The 18,721-nt window shown below is 64.4% G+C and overlaps 1 protein-coding gene across 1 annotated transcript in view; it reads left to right on the top strand.

Annotated features, from left to right (window-relative positions):
• The window catches only part of CRB2 (crumbs cell polarity complex component 2), an 87,987-nt gene extending 69,779 nt beyond the window's left edge, over positions 1-18,208 (top strand). Inside the window, exons 5-13 of the mRNA XM_044439729.1 lie at positions 863-1,045; positions 2,063-2,176; positions 9,562-10,506; positions 10,810-11,372; positions 13,140-13,305; positions 13,728-14,595; positions 15,496-15,612; positions 16,793-16,919; positions 17,978-18,208. Of these exons, the coding sequence (XP_044295664.1) occupies positions 863-1,045; positions 2,063-2,176; positions 9,562-10,506; positions 10,810-11,372; positions 13,140-13,305; positions 13,728-14,595; positions 15,496-15,612; positions 16,793-16,919; positions 17,978-18,208 (3,314 nt within the window). The remainder of the gene's footprint in view (positions 1-862; positions 1,046-2,062; positions 2,177-9,561; positions 10,507-10,809; positions 11,373-13,139; positions 13,306-13,727; positions 14,596-15,495; positions 15,613-16,792; positions 16,920-17,977) is intronic.
• Positions 18,209-18,721: the final 513 nt, after the last annotated feature.

The following is an 18,721-nucleotide window of genomic DNA, read 5'->3' as shown; positions in this document are numbered from 1 at the left end:
ATGCATGAGGTACCGTCTTGTGCGCTGGCCATACATCTCAGTTCTGAACGTTCCTTCCAGGATGTAAGAGGCTTTCCTGTGGCATCACTTTCAAATTCATGGCCTTCCACCTCATATCAGACCTTACAAATCCACACCACAGACTTATCCAGTTTGCCTTTCTCTCTTCTCGGCACTCTCTGGGAAATTTAGTTTTGGAGTGGGGAGCCAGTGCTTAGAGGGCGAGAGTAAATTTCCCCCAGTCTTGCTTGCTTTTTATCCATATTTTTAGCCTTCTCTAGAAAATCTGGGGAGAAAGGAATACATTTCAACCAAATCCAAGGGGACTTGCTCCTGGGAAGTTCTACTGGTAAACTATTAGTGGAGATACTAGAAGTGCCAGAGAACGCTGCTACTACCAGTAGTAAAGGAGCAGTAGTCATCATCATCATCATCATCACCATGCCCGTCTTTATCCCGCTCGAAAGAAGCTCAAGGGACTTGCTTGGTCCTCCTCTCCATTTTATTGTTAGAACGGTTCTGTGAAGCAGGTTAATTTGAAATCCATCCCGCGTCGCCCAGCGAGTTTCACGGCTCAGTGGAGGCAACAGCCCACACCTCCTGAATTCCAGGCCAGGCCTGAGCCCCAACGAGACACGGGCTTGTGACTGTCTTCCAGTATTTAGCTAGTTAAGCCGCTTTGTCTCCCACCTGGACGAGGCGTCCAAAAGCGACTTCCAAGCAGTGGGACAGTCTCTCTGCTGTCAGACTTAAAATCTAACAGATGCGATGAGAGGAGGAGGTGTTGGAAAGAAGGGAGAGCAAGAGAGGGAAGCGAATCTCGGCGGCAACCCTCCTTCGCGTCTTTGCTCTCCGCTCCTAGGGTACCTGGGCCCGCACTGCGAAGACGACGTGGACGAGTGCGCCACGCGGCCCTGTCTAAACGGCGGGCTGTGCTTGCAGCGGTCCAACCAGAGCTACTACGGGGAGCAGGCGGACTTTCCAGAGCAGTTCAGCTACCAGGGGGCCGCGGGATTCCTCTGCAGATGCCGGCCCGGCTTCGAGGGTGAGTCACGCGGTACCAGCAGAGCGCCGTCTTCTGCCTGAGCGCCCCGCGGCAATGCTCGACAGAGCGAGGTGCACGGAGAGGGGCCTGGGAGCTCCGGCTGGGTTTGCAGAATCGCCCGGAAACAGAAACCACATGTGCCCGGTCGCCCTCGCAGCCTGCAGACGGCCGGCTGTCCAGACCCAGCGAGGCCCACAAGCCGCGTGTTCGGGGCTGTGGGAAGCCACCCCTGCTGCAGACCTGGCTGGGTTTGGACAGCGCAGCAAGCCGTGCTTCTTGGGGGTCCTTAGGCAAATCGGCGGATCAGGAATGGGCTCATGGAGCAAGGAACACGTGATCCTTGTTGATTTGGAAAATCACACGGCTCTTGATTTGCCTTTTCATTTTTTTAAAAAACCATACCCCAATCTAGTAATCAGAAAAGTTCTAAGTTATAATCTTAGAACTTCCCAAGAAATTTTTTTTTCTTCATTAAGAAAAAGCCTCATGAATACAAACATATAAAAAGCCTTCTTTAAGCAGGTGCCTTGCAGACGGCGTGATGGGCATTGTAATCCAACACAAAGGGAAAGTACCAGACCCCCCCCCCTGCTATTTTTTCACAACTGGTTAAACCTCCTTTGTTCTGGCAAGACTGTCTTGCTGGGCAGAAATACTTCAGAATGTTTTGCTCTGTCCAGCTTGTTTCCATTTTCATTCTGCTGTTATATTCACATTTGTGGAGTGGTTGTTTTTAATTGCCTTACGCCACGCGATGTGGTATAAATGCGTCGGACATACTAGTGTGAGCGTGTTTCCTTTACGTCTCAAACACAGAAGAAGAAGAAAAAAGCTCACCCAAGAAGGGCAGCTAGAAGTAGTTCACCAAATACATGTTTATATCAATTAAACTGACCCGAACGGAGAGCCATCGTTTAAAGAAAACTTATGTAACTAGTGAAGCCAATTAGCCGTAGAGCATAAAATCAATGGGCAGCATGGAAGGTCTAACCTGATATAATCTCGATGGCTTTGAAGGAGAGCGCTGCTCCATCGACGTCGATGAATGCATGTCGCAGCCATGCCAGAACGGAGGAAGTTGCGTAGACCTGGAGAACGGCTATCGCTGTCAGTGCCTGCCGGGCTTCTCAGGTAAGGGGGAAGCGGAAAAGCTGCCATTCCCAGGAAGCGGCATCCCGGCCAGCTTGCAGGGTGCCGGCGGGCAAACAGCCCCCGCGGCCTCGTCGCGTTCCCGCGGCCTCGCCCTTCGCCAGCTTTAGGTTCCCGGCTGGATATGCCATCTTGCAGGAGGTTAATGCTAACTCTGTTAGAGCTGTGCATTTGCTCTCTCTCTTTGTGGCACCACCACATCTTACGTTGCGCTGCTGACCCGTGCTTGGCCCTGTCTTGCCAAAGGACATCTTTCCATCCTTTGGCTCAGGACGTGGGGCACCGCTGCCTCCACCAGGCCTCGCCAGGGAGTCTCCAGCGTGTAACGGAACGATCACCGAAATCGCACTTTGCACACGAACCGGAGGACAGACTAGTGCTCCTCCTGCCCTCTAGGTGGGCCAGCTCGGAGCATCCCCCGGTCGGCTGGACGGTCCGGGGGGGGCAATGGCAGCATCTCCGGCAGGCCTGCCCGGGGCGCTGCCACAGGCTCTGCTCCGCTCTTCCCTCCCGGGCGCAAGACGGGCCCGAGCGGCTTCCCCATCTCTGCCCCGGGCAGACGGCCTCGCCACCAGCCCACGGAGCTCTCGTCCAGCACCTCATCCTACTCAAGCTCCCAGGTTCCACAGCGCCCGGCGAGCTCAGCAGCACTTCCTGGCGTGCTGTGAGGCTGCCATCTTGTGGGAGAAAACCAAATCTGAGCCGGTGCGCCGCTCACGCGTTTTCTGAGCAGCAGCAAGCCGTTCGATTGCAGGCACTTTCGGTGCTCAAGGGTGGCTCGGTTCTGCCATATTCAAGCATGGCAGGAATGAAGAGGGTTTCTGACCATGTGCAGAGTGTGTGTTCCCAACACTAGTCATGGTGGCCTCCCTCCCAACAGGCAGCCAGCATTCTCGGCTCTCATTTGCCTGTTTTGGGTTTCCTTTCCTTTAGGGTCTCCACACATTCATGTTGGCTTGCTCTCCGCAGAGGTTGTTCGCTGCGCAACTTTGTGGTCCCTGTGCAAATGTTCAGACCCCCCCGGGCCTGCCGAAACCGCCTGCTTGTGTGTGTGTGAGGCGCCATTAAGTCTGGACAAGGGGCTCTTCCCCGACATCCAGGATGGGGCGACCCTGCTCATACAAAGCCCTCAGCACCACGTTCGCACTTACGTGGCCTCAAAGCAGAGGGGGTGCCCCCCCCAGGGCAGAGCAGGGCGATGGGCTGGGGATCCAGGTTCTGGTCCCCAGATGGCCATGAAGCTGGCTGGATGACTTTGGGGCACTCGTGCCCTCTCCGCCTGGCCTACCTTGCAGGGCTGTTGTTGTGAGGAGTACTAGCCTTGGCTCCTGCCCAAGCGAAAACAGGCCGGCTAGAAGTGCAGTGCCGTCCTGACCCTCCTCTTCTTACAGCCGCACTTAAAAATGCTCTTCAGGGAAATCGGCCCGTGTTAGCCTGGCCTCACCTCCTGCTCGCGGGCATCCCTTTGGGCATGCGGCCAGTCCTCATGGAGGCGGTGGCTTTCGCCTGGCCCAGCGGGGCTCTTCGTGTGGCCTGCGGGCGAGATCCGTGGAAGGCTGGGCAGGTCTGGCTCCGAAAGTCTGGAGACGCAGGAAAGGACCGCAGAGGTCCCTGCTGGGCAGGCGTGAGAGCCCCCCCCCGACACTGGGGGAGCCACTTTAAACCAAAGGGGCCCAAAAGGAAGCCTGCACCCCGCTTTCCTGCACCTGGAGTCCTTCCCACCCTGTGACTCGGGGCCAGTTGGTGCTTTGCACGTGTTTGGGGGCGCGGGGGGGAAGCGGAATCCAGTGGCGACTTCTTCTAGGTCGCACAGAAGGCTCTGGCTTGCACGGGACGGGGTGGGGGGGAGGGAGGGGGGCAGGGGGCTTCTGCTCGGGCCCTGGGGGCAGGCGGGGGAGCCGGCGCTGGCAGGGCTTGGAGGGAAGCGTGAGAGTCCGCGCGGTGGAGCCGGCAGGGGAATAATAGCGGTTAATCCCGCCTGCCACGGCCATTCATCCTGGTCTGGCCCTGCTGTGTAAACAGCTTATTACTTCGCGTTAGCATCAGCGAGCGGCTTCCGGGAGCATGTGCCGAGTGCCCGTTGGGTTTCTCTGTGGAGGCGCTGGCCGGCCATGGCGTGGGGGGGGGGTTGCTGGATGAAAGGCAGCCCCCAGCCCGCCCTGGGCAGTCCCCGCTCTGTTCTTGGCACGTCGGGGAGGACGGGGGGAGGGCCGGGGGGGGGGCAACCCTTGGACCAGCCTACGGTCGGGTGGGCACTCGGGCGGTTGTAGCCCGGGCGGGGTGGGGTGGGGGGTGGGGGGGGGGGTCCAGATGTGCAGAACGCCCGCAACTGCAGCGTGGCACCCCCACACACCTGGGGGGTCCCTGTTTTGTGGACTTAGCTGTGCCGGAATGACGCCGGTCTGGGGGCAAGGGTGGCCCCCAAACTGCATTGTGGGGAATCCGGGCTGCAGCCTGCCTCCCGGCCCCTGAGCACTCTGCCGGGCCCTCGGCTCCCTCTCCTGCACACCTGCAGCATGCGGCGCGTCTCGCTTGCTCGAGCGACCTGCAGCTGCTTGCACTTTGCTGCTGGCGCTCTGCTGGGCTCACGGGAGGCCCGCCAAGACTGTCCCGCTGGTCTGCGACGGGAGACGGGGTCCAAAGACGCGCCGCTGTGCCGATGGGGGGAGCCTGCTGTGTGCAGGTGTCTCCGGCTGCACCCCAGCCCCACACCTCGCTCGGGAGGGTTGGGCCGAAGCGTTGTGGCTGCCCCGGCACTCGAGCCTTCAAGAGCCAGTCTCGCAGACGCGCCGTCACACCTCAGAAGCGGCCGCCGCGTTCTCCTTTCCTGCTTTTAGGGCGAGGGCCGATCTCAGCCAGAAAGAAAAGCCACTTTTCCGCCTGAGTGCGGGAAACAGAACCGGTTCTGTTCCCACCCTTCCGAACTCGCAGTACCTGCCCTAAGGTACCGAAGCTGCTGCTCTGCACAGCCCAAAGCTGCGTTCTTTCAGAGGGCTGGGAGTGCAACTCCCATCATCTCTGCAGAGTGGCAGGTCGGAGAGGGCTGCCTTCGTGGCCTCTGGGGAAGATGAGGGGCGGCCGACTCGCGGATTTCCAGCTTGTGTCCCCCCCAGAGTGGGAGCCGAGTGCCCCCTTCACGGAGAAGGTGGGCGTCTTTGGGGAGCCGGCGTGCGTGACCGGCACGCCCATCCTCCCCGGCGTGGAGGGGGCCGGGAAGCAGCTCCTCCAAGCCCGGGGAAGGCATGGCTTTCCCGGGCGGGGGTCCAGGGAGACCCCCACGTCAGCCCGGGACAGGCGTGGGGCTGGTGGGCTTCCGGCCTCCCTCGGCAGTGGGAAGGACGAGGGCAGGGGCCGCCGGGAGAGGGGAGGGGGCCTGCAGGGACGGGCGCTGGGAGCACCCCCCCCCCCGCAGGGGAGGCGGAAGGCCAGCATTCCTGTCAGCCGTGATAGGAGCCAGCTGGGAGCTTTAGCGCCGAGCTGGATTAGACCTCGCTGCCGCTGCACCGCTCACTTCGCTGCGCCTCCGATCCCTCTGCCTGCCTGGCACCACAGCACACGCCCGCGGCCGCCCAGCCCTGCGGAGCGGGGCCCACGCCCGCCCCCGGGACCCCCCCCCCCATGCCTGCAAGGGAGCAGCCATGAACGCCCGGCTGGTCGGCGTCCTCGTGGGGGGCATTTATCTCCTGGCAGGTAATCGCGGCCAGCCCATCCCGGCGGTGGGGTGGGGTGGGGGTCGCAGGGGTGGCACCGCTGCGGAGAGGAGGGGAGAGTGCCTTGCGGGGGGGACTGCCTGGGGAGGGATCTGCCTGCCGGTCTCGCTCGGAGAAAGTTTCCTTCCCGCCCCACTGCGAGGGTCTGTGCCCCTGTCGGTGGCGCGCAGAGCTGCGCCTCCCCCCCCCATGTGATGCTTCTCTTCCCAGCGGGGGGGGGGCTCCTCTTTCCTCCCAGCGGTGGAAACCGGGAAGCCCCAGCACCCGGGGCAGCTGCGTCTCGCTCCTCCGGGACCCCCGAGCCGAGCCGGCCGCCTTCTTTGGGGGCCTGCCTGAAGGCGAGGGCCGGAGAGGAGCGGGCGCGCACGGCTGTGGGAACGGCCGGAGTGAGGCTGCTAATCCCCAGCTTTGCCTCTCTCGGATGGTAGTAGACATTTTAATTAGATTACGCTAAGGGCATGTCAGGAGGGGAGGAACACGGCCCTGCCCACGGGGAAGCTGGCCAGGGCCCTGGCGGAGGCGGCCCTGCAGGTCGGGGGCTCTCCGGCAGAGGGCTGGCCCAGCCCCACACCTGCCCATTGCGACTGCGCCACAGGCGCTGGCGTCTCTTCCCCCTTCAGACCTGGGGGCCCACCTTGCGGCTGAGGTGTTTCTGCGGCCTGGCGTCTTCATGTTTTACCATGCACTGGTGCGGTGTTGGTTTTGCCGTCGCAGATGGGTTGTGGAGCCAGCTGGGCCTCGTTGGAAGAGCAGCAGCCTAGAGGCTGGAGAGCGTGGGATGGGAAATGTAGTGCCCTGTGCAGAGGCGGTCGTGTCTGCCAGAGATGCTGCCCGGTGCTCTCCTGGAAGCTGGCTGCTGAGGTCCTCGGAAAGGGCGGCTGAGGCTGGGCTGGGCTGGGCTGGGGGCTTCCACCTTGCCAGGCTTTCTTCATCCTGCAGAAGCCCCACCGAAGCCCCACACCAAAAAGACGGTGGCTTAGAATGAGCTGTTCCCAAAGCTGAACGCCGCTCTCACTGCCTGTGCAGAAAGGACCCGTGGTAGTTACTCCGGTGTAATTCAGGGCAGCCTGGCCGTTCGCCTGCGGCACTGCCATGGCTGGGCGATGGGAAGGCCACGTCCAGGCCTGGCCACCATGAGATCCCCCAAGAGGTCCCGGGCTTCCCCGGCCCCCCCAGCCCACTTCCGCCGGAGGCAGCCGGGTTTGCAGCCCCAGGGCGACGCTTCCTGCTGAGCAGGGGAGCAGCCTGTGCCCCCCGAGAGCACCTGCCCAGCGCCGAGCCCCCCCAGTGGCCAAGCAGGTTCCTTGTCCTGAAGGGCAACGCTTCTGACCTCCGCCAGATACGCAACTGCCTTCCTTGGAATAAGAGCCGGAAAGAAGGCACGTTCTCCTTTACCTGTAGGATCCGGGGGCACCTTGGAACCGGCTGGCAGGGTCCTTCAGCATGCGAACGGGTCCAGCCCACACGGAGGACCCCAGCTGCCCCCAAGGCCTCCAGCCACTCGCAGGAGAGCGCCCCTCTCCGAGGACTGCTCCCGCCTGCCTCCCTTTCTGGAAGAGCTTTGAAAAGCTCCGTGCCCCCCCAGGAGAGTGGGCCATTTCCTGGCACGCGCCAGCCCGCCTCATTCTCCCGCCTGCAAAGCCCTAAAGCAAAATCCTGTTATTTCCGGAAAAGCAGAGGCTGCCTTCCTCGAACTCTTTGCCACACATGAATATGCAAACGCAGATGAGCCTGCAAAGTCCTCATCCTCCCCCAAACTGAGGCATCTAAGGTATGAAGCAACCGGGGGCTTTTGCAGGCGCTGTGGGTTCAGCTCCACCCTCCTCTTCGGGGCTTCCTATGTTCCCTTGGCCCACGGAACAACACTGCCAGGTGAATAATGGGTCCCCTACACCTGTGCAATCGCAGGTGCTGGCTGCACCGTGGCTGCGGGGACATTCGCCTGTCCGCTGCCCCACTGCTTGCCGTCTTAACGCCCCCCCCCCCCGAAGTAGCCCTTCCCCAGTCTGATAGCCTCCGGTTGGGGTGAATGATCAGTGCCCACGCAGGCTGGCAGGGGCTGCAGTCACAATCCGCGGGGGAACCCCAGGTGCAGAAGGCTGCTTTGGAGACATGGCTTACTCAGGTGCAAGAAGGCGCGTGGCTTAGGCAAGAGGTGGAAGCGCGGTCTTTGGCACAGCCTGCGCCCGAGCGGGCTGGAGCTCCGGGAAGGGCCTGCCCCGCTCTGCATCTCCCTTCCAGGGCTCCCGCACGGGCTGGCGGAGCCGAGCTTCGTGTCCCGCCTGAGTGGGGTGTTTTCGAGCAGACGCGGAAAAAGGGGCGTGCGGTGCTTTGCTTCTGAAGAAGTGAGCAGCCCTCCTGCTGTGCGCCAGAGCCTTGGCCACGCGGAGGATGGTGATCGGCGTCTTCGCCGCAGAGCCAAACAAACAGGCAGGAATGCAAGCAGCCCCCCTCCCCGGGAAAGCTACTAGCATGGGGATGCACCCACACGACGAGGATTCATTTGCTGTTCAGCACTGGGCGCCTGCCTCGCGGGAACCTCCTGGAGCCGGAGAACTTGTAGGCTCACAGGAGGACGGCTTGGCTCGGCAAGAACGTGGAGGAGGGAGGCCCCCTCGGAGGGGGGAGGAAATATCCTGACGCCCCCCCCCCACAAGTCCCTCTTCCCTCCATCCTGGCACTGAGCGCTTCGGTTGCAAAGAAGGCTCTGTCCAGCAGCTCACGCTTTGGTCCCACACGAGGGCCCCTGCACCCTCTCCAGGCTGCTTCGGTCGAGCGGTACCTAAATGTTTGTCCGCGTCTGCCCCAGAAGGGGCCCAAACCAGCCGGTGCCGAGACCGGAGTAGGTGGCGCTAAGCTGGTTACAGAAGATGCCTCGCTTCCTCCCATGGTTACAAGGAAGGTGTTAAAATGTGAGCGAATGCAGAAGCAGCAGCGACAGCAGCGTGTAAACCCGGAGATTAAATAAAATAGTTGGAAAAAAGCAATAGCAAGGAGAGCAATAATAAAATAGCAGCAGATAAACCAATTCCAGCATCGTAAAAAATCCCAAAGTGGAGAGAAATAGAATGCCTTTAGGTCTAAAGGGAGAGCTAAATGGATGCTCTCCATCCATCCCCAAACAGCCCTCAGCAGACGGATCGGAGACTGCCCGTCCCAATGCAGCCCCATCGCCTCTTTCCATTCCTAACTGGGAACACACGGCTCTTCGGCCGCGGCACAGCCCCCAGTCCCAGCAAGTGGGGCTGGCAGAGCACGGACATTGCCCCAAAGGACGGCGAAGGGGCTTGGCCTACGTGCCCCAGAGAGCAAACCCCGCATTCCCTCACTGCTCCGGTTCCGCGCGGGCCCTCGGCCGGGCGTAATGCTGTTAAGCAAATAATCCCAACTTTGTTTATCTGTGCAGCTGTCTCGGAAGATTAGTGGGGATCTGCGGCGGGGGGCTGGACGGGCAGTGGGCTTCTTCATCGGGGAGGTCTCCTCCTTATCACCCACTCGCCTTTAGCAGTGCCTGAGCGAGCCCGGAGCCCGGCCCGGCCCGGGCGAGGCAGTGGGGCCGTCTTGCTGCCGTGCAGCCCACCCGCGTCTGTGGGGGGTCCCGGGGGGGGGGGTTAGGCTGCATCCCCGGCATCTGACTCCCCCGCCCCTGTGCCCTAGGCGTCGAATGCGCCACGGACGTGGACGAGTGCGAGGGCCAGCCCTGCGAGAACGGGGGCGCCTGCGAAGACGGCATCGCGGACTACCTGTGCCACTGCCTCCGTGGCCCGGACGGCACCGCCTGGGGCGGGAAGAACTGCTCGGTGGAGCTCACGGGGTGCCACGCGCACCGCTGCCAAAACGAAGCCTTCTGCACGCCCACCTACCAGTCCGGGGCCCACGGATACCTGTGCCAGTGCCAGCCGGGGTTCTTCGGCCCCCTCTGCTCCGTCCCCACCACCTTCTCCTTTACGGCCGGCGCGTACCTCTTCCTCAACGTGTCCGCCGGCAACGAGAGCGCCAGCGATGCGGCAGGGACTCCCCCGGCCGGCGTGGCCCTCTGGTTCCGCACCACCCTCCCCGACGCGCTCCTCTTCTTCCGGGGCAGCCGGGCAGAGCACCTGCTCCTGGAGCTGACGGGGGGCCTGCTGCGTGCGGACCTGTTGCTCGAAGGCGCCGCCCTCTCGCTCACCCTGCGGGTGCCGCAGGTGGACGACGGGCGCTGGCACAGGGCTGAGGTCCTCCTGCGAGCGGCCCTGGAGCTCAGGCTGTGGCATGGCGCCTGCGGAGCAGGGGTCTGCTTCTCCAGCCACCCCCTCGGCCGGGGCGCCCCCGTGTCCCCGCCGGCCTCCTTCTCGCACGTTTACGTCGGAGGAGTCGAAGAGGCGCTGGCGACCGGCCCCAGCAGGAGCTTCCTGGGCTGCTTGCGAGACCTGACCGTGGACGCGAGGGTCGTCCTCCCGCAGGAGGCGGAGGGGCCGCCCGCCTCGGGATTCCAGCTGGGCTGCGAGAGGACCGAGTGGTGCCGCTCCCAGCCGTGCCTGCACGGCGGCCGGTGCGTCGACCTTTGGGCGGCCTTCTCCTGCCACTGCCCGCGGCCGTATGAAGGCCAAACGTGCGCGCACGGTGAGTAACGGGCGGGGGGGGGGCTCCTCTCGGGCTCCCAGCTCGGTACGGCTCGCCACAGGCACGCTTGGGCTCGGGGCCTCTCGACCGTCCAGCAGCGCCCGGCAGGGATGGAGGCACGTGGCCGGAAGAGCTGTCCAAGGACAGTGCCTGGAAGGCTGTAGAGAGTGCCCCGGGGCCCGGTGCCAAGGCCCGGCCCCGCTGGTCCCAGGGGGGGAGGGGGGCTGCGCCCGGCCCGGCGGCCACGCAGTCGCCTGCTGCCCTGGGCCCGCTGAGCTCGGCCCCTGCCCCTTTCCCCCCCAGAGTCCCCCGCAGGCACCTTCGGCCGGGACGCCTCCTCCAGCTTCGCGACCTTCTCCATCAGCACCAGCCCCGGCGCAACCTTCAACCTCTCCTTCTTCCTCCGGACTCGGAAGCCCGACGGCCTGGTGCTCCTGATCGGCAACGGGACTGCGGCGCTGCTCTCCGTGTACCTGCAGGGGGGGCGGCTTCGGGTCCAGGCTCCGCCCGCCGCCACCTTCGGGCCCGCTGGGCACGTGGCTGACGGCGCCAGGCACTCCGTGGTGCTCTCTTTCCGGGAAGGCGTGGTGCGTGCCGATCTTCTGGGCAGAGAGGAGGAGCTGGGGCCACTGCAGCTGGCCCCCCTTGCCGCCGGCGCAGAGATCCACGTGGGGGGGCTTCCGGACCAGGAGCGCACCGGCACCTGGGGAGGGTACTTCAAGGGGTGCCTCCAGGACGTCCGACTGGACCACCACCAGCTGTCGTTCTTCCCCCGCCCCACCAGCAGCCACCGGGCTCTGCGAGAGGAATACCTGGGAGAGGCCACCAACGTCCTTTCGGGATGCCTCTCGGATGACACCTGCCAGGTAAGGCGACGGCTGCGGTTGTCCAGCGGCAGGTAGAGGCTGTTTGGAGACTCTCTCCGGGGGCAGCTGCCCCTCTCTGGGAGACATGCTCACGTGGAGGCCGGCCAGAGGCCTGTTGGGGCTCAGTGCCCATTTCCCAGCCGTGGCCTCTGAGGGGTTCAGGAGAGAAGATGGCGAAAGGGCCACCCCCTTCCGCTTGCCCCCAGCAGTGATAACCTAACCAGACTGGCACCCCGCTGGGGTTGTGTCTTCTACAAAAGGCAGCATAAGCTGCTCTCCACGCGTCCCCCGGAAGGCAGCCTGGGGGCGGATGGGGTGCCGCGTGGACCGACGGCTCCAGGTAGTTACTTCGGACGGGCTCAGTCCCGCGCGCTCTGCTCCGGCCGGCTCGCAGTTCGTGTTCCTGGGAGCAGAGCCGCTGCCCACGCAGGAGGCGGCACGGCAGGGGCGCTCGCTTGGTGCGTGGCCACCTCCTTCCAGTCGGCCAACGTGGCCGGCGGCCTCTGCTTGCTGGGGTGGCTGTGACTCGCGGTGCCGAGTGCAGGCGCCTCCGGATGCCGAGATCTCCCAAGCGGGCTGGGGGGGGGGTGGGCTGGGGTAGCCGCGCCCTTCCCCGCCTCGCCACGGGCGTCCGGCCGGCAGGGGCGGGCAGTGCCACGAGACCGACGGGAGCGACCCGCACGCTGAGAGGGGGCCGTCACTTCCTTGCTCTGTTCTTCCTCCACATGCTGCGGAAGGCGCAGGCAGCTCACCCTGCCAGGTGGAGTATGCGCTGCCCTTTGCCCGCCGTCTCCAGCATGCGCCCGTCCCCTCCACGCGAGCATGCCGCCCCCCTGCCCGAACGCGGAAGAGGGCCGCCCCAGCCGCCGCGTCCTTTCTGTCCCGCCTCGGCTTGGGCCGGGGGGCTTGGGTGAGGGGTTCGGCGAGGGCTTCCTTTGGCCCACCCCCACGTGTGGGCACCAGGATCCCCTCCGGCGGATGCTCCCCGGAGGGACAGCAGCTCTGTCGGGCGTGTGGCGAGCGGGATGCCACTGCCGCATCGGGGCCTCCTCGGTGTGCCCCCCTGCACCCAGCACAGGGCAGGGACGGCTCTGGCTTCCACAGCCAGGCAGAGGCAGGAAGAGCGCTCACCCGCCTGCATCGCTCTCCTCCGACTCCCGCGATGCTGCATTGGCTCGGACCTCGCCAAAACGTGCAGCCCCAGGGACGCTCTCCACCAGCCTTCCCCAGAGAGATGCCCTCCAGATATTCTGGAGTTCAACGCCCATCAACCCCAGCCGGCATGGCCAGTGGGGTTGTGCAAAACACAAGGAGTGCGCCAGGCTGGGGAGAGCCACTGCTTGTCCCCCGCACTCGTGGAACAGCCTTGGTTAGCAAGGCACCCTCCCGGTGTTTTGGAACACAACTCCCAGCATTCCCAGCCCAACTGCTGCACACCACACTGGGGAAGGCTGCAGAATGGCCCAGGCCGCCCGAGGCTGTGCAGTCCGCGCGGAAAAGGGCTTGGGTCAGGAAACTTGTCTGCTGCCCGGCCACCCCTCTCTCGCACCAACCTCGGGGCCCTCTCCCAGCAGGACAAGGCGGAGAGGTCCAGCCCGGGACGTGCTGGCAGAGGAGAGAACGTGGTCACCGTCCATCATCCAGGGCAGCCCCTCTCCCCGCGACCTGCCCTCGCTCAGCCCACCCGCCGTCCGTGCATCCTCCCGCCTCCCCTTCCTCGCAGAAGGCTGGCAGCCCGCCCTGACTGCGCCTCCCCTTGCCTTTCAGCCCGGGCCGTGCCTCAACGGCGGCCGATGCACCGTCACCTGGAACGACTTCAGCTGCAGCTGCCCCTCCAACTCCACGGGCAAACGCTGCGAGGAGCCAGTGTGGTGCGCGGGCGAGCCGTGCCCGCAGGACACGACGTGCGCCGACGTCCCCTCCGGCTACGTCTGTAAGCAACAAACACTCCAGGACCTCTGGGCTGCCCCAGAAGGGGCCCCTCCGGAGAGCACCCGGGCGCACGCCCGCAGGGGCCAGCCCTTTGGCTCCCCGAGCATGAATGCGGGCCAGAGAGGGTGCTGGGGGGGGGGGACTTGTCTGGGTCTCAGGCGTGTGCCCGGGAAAGCTTTTGCGCGGAGTTCCACTTGGGAGACACCTGCCACAGCCCCGGGGAGAGCAGCTGCAGGGAGTGTGCATGAGGCACATCCAGAAGAGCCGTTGCTCCCACCTCCAGAAGCTCCTCTGCACTTCCGCCTCCTCACGTTTGCTGCACTGCCGATTCCGCTTTGCTTGGGGCGTGGCTGCTCGGGCTGCCAGCTGGCTCAGCGCTGTAACGCAGCTGCCGCTTTCGCTTCCTCCTCTCCCTCCTTGCAGGCCTGGCCAGTACCACGTATTACGAGCACAACGCGGTCGAGTTCGCCCCCAACGCGAGCATCACCAGAGCCCTGCACAGCCTCCGGCTGGACTTCAGGACCCGTGATGAGGATGCCGTGCTGCTGGGGGCCGTGGCGGCGGCGGACTCTCTCCTGGTGGCCATCCAGAACGCCTCCCTGAGGGTGGAGCTCCGCAGCGGGAACGGTGTGGAGGGGGCGCACTTCCTGAGCCGGGCGCCCGTCTCGGACGGCTCGTGGCACACGCTGGCGCTGTCCATGGAAGAGCCCTCCGCTCCGTCGTCGCGCTGGCACCTCCGCCTGGACGGAGCCACCAATGCCACCCTGCGGGGCAACGCGGGGAGCCTGGACTTCCTCAAGGGCAACGCGGCAGTCTTCCTGGCCAAAAACTTCACCGGCTGCCTGGGGCACGTGGACATCGGGGGCGTCTTCCTGCCACTGGCCGTCCGCACCGCCTACCCGCAGCCGGAGCAGTTCCTGCTGGTGACCGGGGGGGCGGCGCTGCTCGGCTGCAGCGGGGGCGACGTGTGTGCCTCCGGCCCGTGCCAGCACGGCGGCGCCTGCCAGGACCTGTTCGGCGCCTTCCGCTGCGCCTGCGCCCCGGGCTGGGAGGGCCCGCTGTGCGAGACGGACACGGACGACTGCGCACCCGGCCCCTGCGTGCACGGGCGCTGCGTGGACGAGGTGGGCGGCTTCCAGTGCGAGTGCCACAAGGGCTACATCGGCAAGCGCTGCCACATCGACGTGGACGACTGCATCCGCCACCAGTGCCGCAACGGGGGCAGCTGCGTGGACGGCGTCTACAGCTACTCCTGCCTGTGCCCCCCCGACTTCACCGGCCCGTTCTGCGAGTAGGTGCCCGGGGCGGGGGCAAGGGTGGCGGTCTCCCTCCCCCGGGGGTGGAAGCGGCTTCTCCTCGGGGGCTGCAGAGCCGGGCTGGTGTGGCTTCAGCGCTCCGCTTGACTGGGGTGAATCGGGCCCGGGAGCTCTCTTCACGGGGCGATCCCGGCGTGAGCTGCCGCCCCGACGCCGGAGGCTCTGCGCAGTTCCTATGAGCAGAGAAAGGCCCGGGCTTCTGCCGTCACGACGCTCCGCATCAACACGGAACGTGGCCTCCAAGCCCCGGCCCGGCCCTCTGGTTTTAAAGGGCAGCCCTTCTGGCCACGTTGCAGCTGGACATTTGCAGAGTAGCTTGGAAAAGCCCGAAGCCGGCGAGGGAGGGCGGTTGGGCGGGAGATGCGCCCAAGCAGGAATTCTGCAGCAAGCGCTTTCTCCCCGCTGTCCCTTTTGGAGATGCATGTCGCCTTCCGGGGAGGGCCGAGGGCTTGCTTTGTATGCGAAAGTCTGGCTGAATCCCTCACCACAGCTCTGCTTAAGCAGAAACCCGGCCATGGCCACCGGGAAAACCTTTTCTCTACCTGGCCCCCAAAGCAGGGGATGAGCTGGGAGGTGGCAGCCTTGTCGGGACCTCGCACTGCGCATCCTCTTAGCATCTCTGTGGCCGAGCTCCTCAGGACTGTCTCCGTCGGCAGATGTTGCACCTGACCATGACACAAACCTTCCGGCTGCCGCCTTCCGCCCTCCTTGTCCGCTCCATTTCTTCCTTTTCAGCTTCATTTGAGGAAAGAGGATCCTCAGCGGGGCTTCCTCTCTCTTCTCCACCCGCTTTTCTTCTGTGTTGTGCCTCTGGAGGGCATCTCCTGGATGCAGACGCTCACAGCGCCCCGTTTCTCTTCTCTTCGCCTCCCCAGGTGGCCGTTCCCCCCCGAGCAGTGCGGCCAGAACTTCACCTGCCTGAACGGCGGCCAGTGCACGAGCAGCGCCCAGGGAGCCAACTGCATCTGCAAGCCGGGCTACGCGGGCAGGAAGTACGGCCGACCGGGGCCCTCGGTCCGTGTTGGCGCTCCAGGGGCAGAGCGCGCGCAAAGTGCCCCTCCGCTGCCCGGCTTGGCACGGCCGCGGCCATTTGCCCGTGGCGGAACACGTGTGCACCCCCCTCCCCACACACACACACACAACCACTTGCCCACTCTTGGCTGTCACTCTCGCTCTCCGGAAGGAGCGTGCATTAAAACATGCTGTTTATTTAGGATATTTCTATCCCATCCTAGACAATCAAATTGTCTCAGTCAGCCAATTCTTTTTGGAGAAAGAGAGCTCTGGCAGCAGGAAGATCTTTTTTAAAAGCCCGTCTGTTCCTGGTACCTTAGAATGAAACATAGAAACAGTGCGAGTCAGGAGGGGCCTCCTGGCCATCTAGTCTGACCCCGGCTCCAGGCGGCTCCGCTCACGACATGCCCACCACGTACATGTCCAGTCTGTCTTCGAACACCCGCACCGATGGGGCCTCAGCCACCTCCTGTGGAAGCCCATTCCACACCCTCGGGGTCCTAACCATTAGGAAGTACTTCCTGGCACGCACACTAAATCTTTGTTCCCTGAGCTTTGTTCCGTTGGAGCACATCCTGCCCTCCTCTGCAGGGGAGAACAGGTCTCTGCCCACCTCCGTGTGACACCTACATGTCGCCAACAGATCCCCTCGGAGTCTCCTCCAGGTTAAAAAGGCCCAGCTCACTCAGTCTCGCCTCATACGGCATCCCCTGCAAATTGGCCACCGACCCTGTGGCCCTTGGCTGCACCAGTTCCAACCTGGCTATATCCCTCTTGTCATGAGGGGCCCAGAACTGCGCCCGATACTTCAGTCGCGGGCGCACCAGAGTCGTACAGGGTGCTAGCAATACCTCTCTCGGTCTAGAAGCCACGCTTCTGGCTATGCGACCAGGGGTGGCGTTCGCCCTCTTGACCGCCACGGTCCATGAGCAGGCCCTTTGGCCGTCTGTAAACATCCCCAGTTGAACCTTCTGGTGGACCAGGGCATCCTGGGGAGCTTGCCCTGGCCGGCAGCCCGCTAGCGAGCCCGCCACGCCAGCTGAGACAGCAGGGCAAAACCAGTCCCCGGCGCCCCAGCCCTTGCACACGATCCCGCCCTGCTGCACCGCCCCCGGCCCCCCAGCGCTGCCGCTGACCATTGCCGTGCTCTCCTTCCAGGTGCCAGATCAACATCAACGACTGTGACCCCAACCCCTGCCAGAACGGGGGGACCTGCCAGGACTCGGTAAACCGGTACCGGTGCGTGTGCAGCGCTAGCTACACGGGAGAGCGTTGTGATGTGGACGTAAGCAAGCTGTTCTCCGTTCTTCGCTTAGCGGCCGGCGGGGCTTTGGCCGCCGGGCTGGGGGAGGAAGCAGCAGGGCTCAGCTGACGCGGAAAGCGGCCGGCCGAGCCTGCAAGGGCCGGCCGGGGCGTGTGACACCCGTGTCTCCCGCACCCAGCTTCACGCAGAGGCGATGCCTCTTTCACACCCGGCTCATTCCAGGCGAGTTCCTGGCCTGCGATCAAAATCCCGGCACGCACACCGACCGAGCCCCCCTGCGCAGCGTCTGGGCTGCTGTCGAGCGCAGAATGTTCTGCGCACGTCCCGCGGGGGCTCAGGCCAAATGTGGGCCCAGGCACTCGCGGACGCCAGAAGACAGGTCGCGGGGCAAAGGAAAAGCACGCTAGCCAAGCTTCCTTTAGCGTCTGTGTCTCCTTTAGCGTCACACTTCCGCATTTATATATTATTTTATATACTATATACATGCTATAAATATAATTCTATTGTATACAATACATCTATTTAAACTGTGGGGACGTACTCCGCACTGCCCGGATCTCCCCAGCCGGCCTCGCAGCTGTAGTCCAGCCGAGTGAACGGGCCAAAGCCGGTGCGCTGAGAACGGGTGCGGGGGCCGAGGCTGGCGTGTGGCCCCTTCCCCACCCTCCCTTTCGTGGCCGATGCATGCGTGGGACTCGGGATGTACTAACCCTGACCGCACGGAGCCCGCTAACCTGCCGGGGCCCCTCACAGGATGCTTCTCGGCAGGACCTGGGGCCACGCGGTGCCCCGCTCCCTCGGCTTCCCCCGCCGCGGCTGGTCCGCCTCCGACCCACACAGCCGGCTCTGAGCAGCGCATCCCATGGGAACTCGCCGCGCCACCCGCTGAGGAGGACGTGGCTGGGCGACGAGGCCCGTGCCGCGCACGCTGCGAGAGGAAGCCCCGTTCGGGGACAGCGGTGGCTTTACCTGCATGCGACCCTTCGCGGGGGGCAGCATGCCGCCCCCGCCCCCGCCCCGGCCGAGCTGCCGCGCAGCTCCCCGCCGGACTCACGAAGTCTCGTTGCCTTCTCTTGCAGAGGGGGAGTCCTCCGGGGGCGCTCTTCCCGTTCCCCCTCACCGAAGTAGCGGTGCCGGTCGGCTGCAGTTGCTTGCTGCTGCTGCTGATCATCCTCGTGCTTATGATTCTCACGGCCCGGAAGAGGCGCCAGACGGAGGGGACCTACAGCCCGAGCCAGCAGGAGGGGGCAGGAGCTCGCCTCGAGATGGACAGTGTGCTCAAGCTGCCACCGGAGGAGCGGCTCATATAGGCAGCGCCCCCCGGGGGCCGAGCGATGCCACTGCAGCGCGGCACTGGGCCCCACCGCCCGCCCCGGGGCCTCGCTTGCCTCCCTGCCGGGCCGAGCCCCACGAAAGAAAGCCCGGGAGCGCGGTGGAGTTGCGAGCGAGCCCACGCACCGGCCGTGGCTCCCCCTCCCTCGTCTCCGACCCTCGTGACAGGCAGGCAGACAGGCACTGCCAGCAACTGCTGCGCACCCCCTGCCCCTCCACCGCATTCGCCTGCAGCCCATGGAGGAAGGCAAGGGGCCCCGACAAAAGCATCTCTGGGGAGCACTGGTCCCTACAGGCAGAGCCGCGAGCCGCCCGTGCCCCACAGCACTGAGGACGTGTTGCACGCCTCCACCAGCAGCAGTCCTCAGGCCCTGCCCCCCCCGCCCCACATGCCCCCTGCCCCATTTGCACAGGTGCGGGTGGACTCGGAGCCCACTTCTGCAGGTGCCACCAGGTGTGGGGGGCTGAGGCGAGGTTAGTTCCTGCAGCGG

The sequence above is a fragment of the Varanus komodoensis genome, unplaced genomic scaffold (genome assembly GCF_004798865.1).
Source record: "Varanus komodoensis strain SLA01 unplaced genomic scaffold, ASM479886v1 scaffold36, whole genome shotgun sequence".
NCBI classification, from domain to species: domain Eukaryota; kingdom Metazoa; phylum Chordata; class Lepidosauria; order Squamata; family Varanidae; genus Varanus; species Varanus komodoensis.
The sequence above is the reverse complement of the archived record's forward strand: the minus strand, read 5'-3'. Positions and strand labels throughout refer to the sequence as shown.